The 9,152-nt window shown below is 42.2% G+C and overlaps 1 protein-coding gene across 3 annotated transcripts in view; it reads left to right on the top strand.

Annotated features, from left to right (window-relative positions):
* Window positions 1–394: 394 nt before the first annotated feature.
* Window positions 395–9,152, top strand: part of PPP1CB (protein phosphatase 1 catalytic subunit beta) — a 28,812-nt gene continuing 20,054 nt past the window's right edge. The window contains exon 1 of one of the 3 annotated variants that reach the window (XM_040057410.2): window positions 395–637. In XM_040057410.2, coding sequence (XP_039913344.1) covers window positions 586–637 — 52 coding nt within the window. In that variant the 5' untranslated portion in view covers window positions 395–585. Of the gene's footprint in view, window positions 638–1,298; window positions 1,450–1,784; window positions 1,850–9,152 lie in introns of those variants that run through there. The other 2 variants (XM_040057413.2, XM_040057411.2) reach the window with 2 other exon arrangements.

Below are 9,152 nucleotides of genomic sequence, written 5' to 3'. Positions count from 1 at the left end.
AACACGAACCACAGAGTTTTCTCTGACGACAAGAGCGCTGTGAAGAGCACAACTCGTCGCTGCAGTTATGACAGATTTTTTTTTTTTTTTTTTTTTAATTTGAACGATTTTTAACAAACTGCGGGATCGCACAGGTGCGGTGCCAGCAGGCGGAGGGGTGACCCTCGGGTGACAGGGAGGCTCCCGGAGCTCGTTTTGCCGCCTTTCGCCCTCGCCCGGCGCCGCCACCGCTGCGGCCGCCGGCCCACGGCGGGCAACGCGACGGCCGGGCCCGCTGCGAGCCTGCGCCGCCCAGCTCGCCGCGCCTGCGCGCTGCCGGGGCGCGGAGCGGCGGCGGCGGGCGAGGCGGCACATGCGCCCTGGCGGCTCCTGAGGCGGGGAGGAGGCGCGGGGAGGAGCGGTGGCCGCGTTCTCCCATTTAGCTGCGAGGGAGCGGGAGAAGCCGGGCGGCCGCCGGGGACCGCCGGAGGGGGGGGTGGGGGGGAGCCACTGTCGCTGCGGCCGCCGTTCCCTGCTGCTCCTCCTCCGTGGAGCGCCCTCCACCCCGCCCTCTCCCCGCCCGGGACCGAGTCTGTTGGCCACAAAATGGCGGACGGGGAGCTGAACGTGGACAGCCTCATCACCCGGCTGCTGGAAGGTGAGCGGGGCGCCGCGGGGAGCCAGAGGGCACCGCCGCCGCTCCCCGCGGGAGGAGCCGGGGCTGCCGGCGCCGTGCGGGGCGAGCGGGGCAGCGCCTTTTCCGCGCCGCCGGGCCCGGGGTGGCGGCGGGGAGCGGGCTCGGCGCGTCCCGCCGGTGCCCCGAGCCCCGGCCCTGCAGCCCCGCGGAGGGAGGAGGGGCTGGTGTGCGCGGGGGGTGCCCGCCCTGTCTGCCTGCCTTCCTATGAAATAGGAAGGAGATTAAAAAAAAAAAAAAAAAAGAAAAAGGCGTCGTTTTCCATCTTTGCTTCTTCACCCCGCTGCAGCTGCCTGGCTGAGGGGCGAGCTGAGGACGCCTCGCTAGCTGAGCTCTTGAGCGGCCTTTTCCCCCCGCCCCTCCGGTCGGGTTGTAGTCGCAGTCCTCCGTGTGTAAAATTACGTCTGCGAGCCGCGTTAGGTGTGGGGTTGTGTGTACGTGAGTGTCGGTGGGAGCAGAGGGATTTAGTGCGCTGACATTCCTCAGCCTGCCTACGGGGCAGTCTCCAAAAGCGGCTCTCAGGGATGGCTGATAAAGGCTCGAAGGGTTTTCTGTGTATTAAATAGTGATTCTGCCCTTTAGAGTAAGGAAGAAGCTCACTTATTGCCTGCTTTTTCAATAATTCCCTTTGCTGAGGGATTATTGCTAACGTTTTCTTTTTATTTAAGTTATGTCGTGAATGTTTAGTCTTCTTGGGCCTCTTCTTCCATTAATCTTTCATTCCACATTCAACAAATACCTGGTATGCTGGAGATGAGATGAGAGTACTTGCATGGGTATGCGCAGTTCATTTATTTGGTTGCTGTACTCCTTAGATAGTTGGATCACATTGCAGAAGGCTTATAGAAAGGAATTTGTGGAGCACATATAGTTTGGGAAGTGAAGCAAGTTTTGCAAGGCTGAGTTTTGTTCAGCCGAGTTATTACAAAGCAGGGGGTTTAGGGCTTTGAGGACTTCTTAGTAGCTGCTATCTTGTATTTTTTCGATGTGAAAATTAAGAGCAGCAAAATCAGTATTTAAAAATACATAAAGTTTTTGAATAGTTGTGCTTGTGTTTGTGATCTAAGGTATGCAGTGTAGTATAGTATGAAGAAACAAGTATCAGTTGAAGTTTCTCTTAGATCGCTAATGCAGATAAAACTCCCTTTTTCTGGATGTTGAAACACAGATTAATAGGTAGGTTTTTAAGACAAAGTAAATAATAACCTAGTAAATGTTGACATTTTAGGGCAGATTTTTTGAAGGGGGACATTAGGATACTTGTATATTTATGGTTCTGGGGTTTTTGAGAAACTTTAAATAATATATTTGAAAGATACTTGTTCCACATTAATGTAGTAATTTAAATATAGATTGCTTTAGGAGGAGGGATTCTGCAGTGTTTTGGCATGCAACTTGTTGGATCGTTCTGTTCCCTCTTAAATGTTACTCTGCTTTTTTTTTTTTTTTTTTTTTTTTCTGAAGACTTTTAAAATATGTGCTCCATACGGTTTACATACACTATAAGTACTTGTGTTACAACTTTGTAGCTTTTTGGGTTGTGGTTCTTACCTTGGATTTCAGCAGCCTACCCTGTGCTTTTTGTCTTCCATAGTACCTTAACCTTTAGGGATATGTGTATGTACAACTTCTGAACCAAGCCTTGCTTATAATTCTTCTTTTCTGTTTCTGAGCCTGTTTTTAACTCTGATCAGAGATTATGAAGATCCTTAAGGGGAGTGGGGTGCTTTCTTTCTGCATGTCATCTCCTAACATTAGAGGACTGCCTTGTACAACATCTTGTATCTGAAACATACTAGGTAATTCTTACAGTTTCTGTTTGAAAAAAATGGCAGCAATTAAAGGAATGCATTGTGTCTTGCTTATTTTTGCTTTCTTTTTAACATATTTTATTTGTTGCACTGCTAGCATATAGCATTTTAAGCTGTGGTTCAAACAGCAGTGTTCCACAATGAAGCTTGTTGGGGGGTTGTTTGTTTGTTTGTTTTGTACAATTGGCAGCTCCCATTCTGGAGCTCATGCTGTTGCTTAGCTGACCTGTTCTGGTAAAGTGAGTATGAATCCCTCCCCACGCTGGTTGCGCAGAAAAATTCCTGTTAACTCTTATCTCCAGTTAAATTGTTCAAAGCAAGTTGTTTGGCTCCATTACTCACACTTCAACTTTGACTTAAAAGGATAAGGAAACATGGCTTTCGTGGTGTAAGTGTAAGCACAGTGAAATAATAAAAAGACATTTTCATTAAATGTTGTCCTGCAGTATATATTTAGTCCCTTCGGTTGCTTGAAGGGAAATGTATGGCTTTAAGTTCGATCCCCAGTCTCCAGTTGTCTCTCAGTGGCTTCTACACGTAATTTCTCAAGGTTAGCAAATACATATCAAAAGCCACAGTAAAAAGAAACTCTTGTTGCTGTCACGGGGTTGCTGGGTGGTGACACCTGTTTCTAGGCTGTGATATTAACTGTCAGGAGTTCTTGCTCCTGCTTTAAGTAGGTTACTCTAACTGTCTTTATCCTTGTTGCTTCTGGGTTATTAACTTGATTGGAATTGCCTGCTTAGATTGTCTTACTTTCTTTGTGCTTAATTGTGATTTTGGTTTCTTTTTGAAATGGTGGTATGAAGTCGCCTGCAGCTGGGGTTCTTGGGAGAATTCAGGAACGTCTTCCCAGCCCTCAAGGAGTGTGCCCACATGCTTATATTGAACGTATACTTTCTTGCTTTGGAGATCTTTTGAGTTCTGAAAGCCAGATGGATTAACTCTTTAGAGGTAGTTTTCATAGACTCGCCTGAACCAGGCTGTAATGGATGTCAATAGTCTTCTAGGATACTAGCTTTTAATTTCCATGTTCTTTTGTATGTACCAAGTTCTTATCCTCTATTCATTGCTTAAGTGGTGAATTCAGGAATGCTAAGATCTCATTTTGAATTGACTTTGTCTTGCAATGTGTCTGGTACTTGGCCACTAGTTAGTGATACCTTATAAATGCTGTTTGGAAATGGTAGGAAGGTAAAAACTCCAGTATATACAGAAAGTCTGGCCATAGCAATGCTTTTTTTCTAGTTTATCTCCTTCTGCCAGATTTAAATTGTCATTCCTGTTGCTTTACTGGGAGAATGAGGGAGATGCTGGTGCTCTGACATGTGTGCCTCGCTATCTTGGAGACACTTTGAATTTTATTGTCTGTCAGGAGTGAATCTGCAAAGATTTAAAGATCATTTAAGTACAGAATTCCATAGCTTTGCTAATAAAGTCTTAGAGTGATACATGGCCATGAAAGTGAATAAGCCAAATTGACTGACAGTGTGTTTCCTTCTTGTGCTGGTAGGCAGAATCACAGGTCAGGCTTAGCTGTGTTACAGTACACGAAGATGGTGGTCTTATTTTTGCTTCAGTGTGTACACTTATTTTGTGTTTTTATTTTTTTTTTTCCTTCCTACTATCCCAGCTATGCCATCTGGTGGATAGATTTTTCCCAGTCCATTCTAGCTGTGGACAGCATAGGAATATGCACACATGAGACTGCCATGAGCACATCAGATGTGGAATACGGAATCATAGCTTGGTTTGGGTTGGAAGGAGCTTGTAAAGGTCACCTGGTACAGCCCCTCTCCAGTGAGAGGGACAGCTTCAACTAGATCAGGTTGCTTAGAGCCCTGTCCAGTGTGCTCTTGAATGTTTCCAGGAATGGAGCATCCACCACCTCTCTGGGCAACCTGTTCAGTGTTTTATCACTGTCACTGTAAAAGAATTTCATCCATATATCTAATCTTAATGTCCTTTTTTAAATTTCTTTTTTTAGTATGAATCTGTTCCCCTTGTCCAATCACAACAAGCGCTATTAAGAAGTATGTCCCCATCTTTCTTATAAGCCCTCTTTAAGTGTTGGAAGGCTTTGATTCAAGTGTCTTCTTGAATCCTACTGTCCAGCGTGAACAGAGAAGTTTTTCCTCAGTGTAGTTTTTTTTTCTCTTAGGCACTGCAGCTGAATTGCTGCTTGTGTTTTGCCTCACCTAGGAATGCCATGTATCCCTGTCTGGGAAATGTCCCGACATTTGCAACAATGCTGAGCTAAGTGGGTGCACCAGGTCTACATTTAAACCAGATTCTAAGCTGATTTAAGTTTAGTGATGCGTGGAAAAGGTTGCCTCTGTATCAAAGCAAAGGTACTGGAATAGGTGTAACCTTGACTTGTAAAGAATGCTGTGAATGGTGTTAAGTAAGATTTCCATATTTCTGTCAGAGTGTTGGGCTTCCTGTTTCTCTTCTGTCTCTTAAAATTTCTGGATATAAGGCAGCCCAGCTGGAATGAATCTCTGCTCTTTCAAATTTATATGTGTCTGTCTTAGTAAACACTAGGGAGTTTACCATATGGAAGAGAGGATATACTTAAGGAAACCCAGGCACAGTAACCTTGGGTACAAGATGCCTTTCTGTAAAGGGACTTCATTTATATTGCTGTACAAAAAAATTTGCCTTGTCTAGGCAAGACACCTTACTTGCCTAAATCTAGCTGTCCTAATTAAAATTAACAATTTGAATTAATCTGACTGTGGATGTGGATCTTTTCTAAACAAATTTCTTTAGGTGAGGAAGAGAGCTACTAGTTCTGGTAGTACCAATGCACCAAGGAAGCTGGGAAATACTTAATCCAAGAAGAGGCTTATTGGACTCCCAGTAGATGTAGGGAATGGTCATTGCTTCAATGTTCAGCTAAAAGAGTGATTTTTATGATTGCCTTGATAAAGCTGATTGTGTGGTATTCTTAGTGTGTCATGTAATGTCTTCTGAGAAAACTGCGTGCTTCATTTTCATGCGATTTCAGAGATCTTACAGGTTGTGATAAATGTAGAAATTTGAATATTACTCGACTTTTTAAATGACAGATTTTAAATTCTTACAAAATAATTGATATTTTTCCTTATTAGTTTTAAATGGTATGAAGCATACTGCTCAAATGTGCCTATGGTCAATAACATTTCTTATTTAGTTACTGTCCTAACTAATTAATATATTCAGCCAGCCTGATGGAGTGCTGTTATGATATGGTAATAGTGTTTGCAGTTCCAGGCTCTGCAAGTAATGCTGAAGAAGAGAGGCAGTTTTAGAGAAATAGAATAGACCTTCATGATCTGTTGCGAAACAATATAAACAAACCATGGAGATGAATCCTGAATAAACAAGAATTATTACCTGGCTTGATGTGAAATCGAGGGAGAATTCGCTACTAGAAAGAATAAACAAAAATAACGTTAAAAGGAGTTGCTTGCAAAGGATTTTTTTCTTTTAATATTCTGAGTCTTTAAAAAGAGGAAGAAAAGAGGCAATTTTGGTATGTTTCTAGGAGGATAGGTATTATATTAACCAGAGAGGAGGAACAGAAAAATGAAGTTTGTACAGCAGTGCAGATATCAGCCACTTCATCTTTAGCTTTGAGTGCATGACGAATGGAATAGTTGGCTTGAAAAGCAGCCCTGAAGGCCAAGAGCCCAGCATCAGGCAGTGTACTGGGGTTCTTGGTTCTGTCTGGCTGTTTGGCCACTCGCAGGCTCCATGATTTCAGTCACTGTTTCATGTGGATACTCTGCAGCACAGGTTTTGCTTGAGTCATTCGGTGTCTGGCTCACTGCGCAGCTAAATCATAGTACAAAAGGAGAGAAACACCATTCTTATTTAAGATAACTGCAGCTATAAAATGTTAAAATTTCTCTTAAATGCTCATTACTTACCACCAAAGGTAGGTATGTAACTTTTTTGTTAAAGAAAAAGAAACCACACTGTTGAGCTATAGACTGGTGAGGGCAGCCTGCTCTATTTGGCAATTACTCACTATGGTCAGATGCAGTTCTCGGTGAAGGGGGGTGTGTAGTGGAATCCCCTCTTAACTACAGCCTCAGGTGCCTCTACAGGGAATGGATATCTGGTTTGTAACCTGAACATTGGAATGAACCTTCTCTTGTGTGATTTATCTTAGAGCATTGACTAGGCCATCTTAGTTTTACAGTATCATCTTTTCTGGAGTTTGGGGGGTGTATTTTGTGTTTGTTATTTTTTATACTAAGCTTGATACAGCTTGATAAAGCTTTTGATACAAAGCTTTTTGTGTATGTATCTCGTGTAACTGTATCGATGTGCAGAAGTTACATCCAGCTTTTTGCATCATAACTTCAGTTACTTCTCAGAAGTTATCAAATAACTTTAATTGACCTTTGCCTTCTTTGAATTTTAGGAATTTTATTAGCACTGCTTTAGGGGAAAAGAGAGTCATCCTTTGAGAAAGAAGCTGAAATTCTTTGTTTCATGAAATTTTTATGCTAGGTTAGCTTTCCAAGTAGACTAGGACAGGAATTCCTATCACTGCATAATACAGCATTGTGAGAGGCTTCTACCTTCAGCTTTGCTGGTTGCTTGCGTTTTAGGTTCAAGTGTACTTAAGCAAACAGCAAATACAGGACATACGATCTTGTCCTTCAGCATTGAATTCAGCAGTTCTTGGAACCATGTATGATACAGAATGACTGAGACATCAATTTATGGAGCTTCTGTGTGATGGAGCAGGTGGTCCATGAAAAGCTAAAGGAATGGGTGAAGGTTGCATGTTTTCATGGGCTTACTGGAGCATCCCCTGAAGCAATTCTACATAGTCATTTCTAATAAAGCCTCCTCTCCATGACTGTTAATTTTGCTGGATAGTTTGTATTTAAAGAATGTAAATTCAAGTTTGGATGGAACACCACTTCATTGGTAGGTTTTTTTCCCAATTAAAGGCTTGGGCAGTCTCTTATTCTGCAGTGAATTTGTGCTTGATGTTAAATAAACCTGCTAAAATGAGTTCACAAGCAATCGCTGTTCTTCAGCAAAATACTTAATATCAAGGTCATCTAGTGAGGGAAATTTCAGAAAGACTTTAAGGATACTTGGATATGAAAGCACAGTTTTTCAGGAAAAAACCTCCCTGGAAGACTGATTATTCTATTTTTAGTGAGAAATTTGGGTTGTGTACCCTAGGAAAGGTGCAGGCATTTGCTGGGTACACTGCGGAAAGCTGTATGTTCAGCAATGTGTTCTTGCTGAATTGAGCAAAGCTCTAACAGGTTCATTTATATTTATTGTTGTCCACCAGTGTAACTCGTGAATGAGAGCTATTCTAAGCTTAGTTCTGTCACAGCAGTTCTGAAAATTTAAAACTTGTGTTGCTGGCTTAACACACTGTTTTGCTGCAAAGTAGGGAGTGGCTGCTTCTGGATGGCAGCTGAACAAGTTAAATAACAGAAGATGTTGCTTTTAAAATTTAGAGTTGCTTTTAAAATCTAGTAGAGTATTCTGGACTTAAACTTATGAAAGTATATAATTTGGATTTAAAAAATACTGAGAGCAGATAACTTCAGAACGTTCTTTTCAAAATCAACTTGAGGACTGGTTGTTTTTTCCCCAAGTCATAGGTAATGCCACCTTTAGCTTTCAAATCTGTTCTGCTCCTACTATTGACAGGCTGTTCAACATTTGCCAAATACTCCAAAGTACTCCTAAGTACAAAAAAAAAAAGTTAAATGTCGGAGTTGTTAATCACAAATGATTAAACATCCCATAGAATGTGGGGGGCGTTGCCTGTGTGCAATTTGTAAAATTGCATGCCTGCAATCTTGTGTTGTGGTTTGGGGTTGTTTTTTTTTTTTAGATCTGCTCTGTCAAGATTGATTTCTAAAAACATAATTCCAGACATAAGCTTGGCTGGAGCTATTGTGGAAAGAAGCAGAACCAGCTCCTTATTTTTTCACTAGCCTTGTCTCAAGTTCACAGAGGATGTATTCTTTAGCTTGGGGAACTATTCACGTTACAATTTTGATTTGTTCTATCTTTGTTGGAAGAAAATATCAGTTCACTGATGCAGTTTACTGTGTGGCCATATAAATGCATGTCTGCAAAAAAATCAGAGTGAATGGAATGGAGAGTGCTTATTAGCAGTGATGCTGACCCAGTTATTTTATGATACTAGGGGGAAGTGTCTGGGTTTTGATGTTATCATAAAGCTCTGGGTGTTACGTCCAGTAAATGGGACACTGCGATCTTGGAAACCAATACCAGGTAAATGCTTAGGGTAGCTGTGCACACCACAGCTGACTTAGTAATTGAAGAAACTATTAGTGATGCCACAAGATGAGCAGCTTAGTTGCTTAAAGAGGCACACCAGAAGCAGTGTGGCAGAACAGGTTAAATACATTTTTTCCATTTCATGAAAGGCTATAGAAAGAAGCGATGCAAGGGGAACTTGGAACAGCCGATTCTTGACCCACTTTCCTTTTCCTTTCCACTATTGCCTTACATAATCTACTACTCTCTGGCATGAGTTTGGAGGCACTTAAAAAAACCTAATTTTTGCTGAAATTTTTCTTACCTGCCACTATGCAGCTCATATCCTGGAATACTGTTACTGAACTTCTTAAGGTTGCTTGCCAGTGATTGTGTAGATGCAGAGATTATTC

The sequence above is a fragment of the Hirundo rustica genome, chromosome 3 (assembly GCF_015227805.2).
Source record: "Hirundo rustica isolate bHirRus1 chromosome 3, bHirRus1.pri.v3, whole genome shotgun sequence".
Classification (NCBI taxonomy): Eukaryota; Metazoa; Chordata; class Aves; order Passeriformes; family Hirundinidae; genus Hirundo; species Hirundo rustica.
This window is presented reverse-complemented; position numbering and strand designations above follow the sequence as displayed.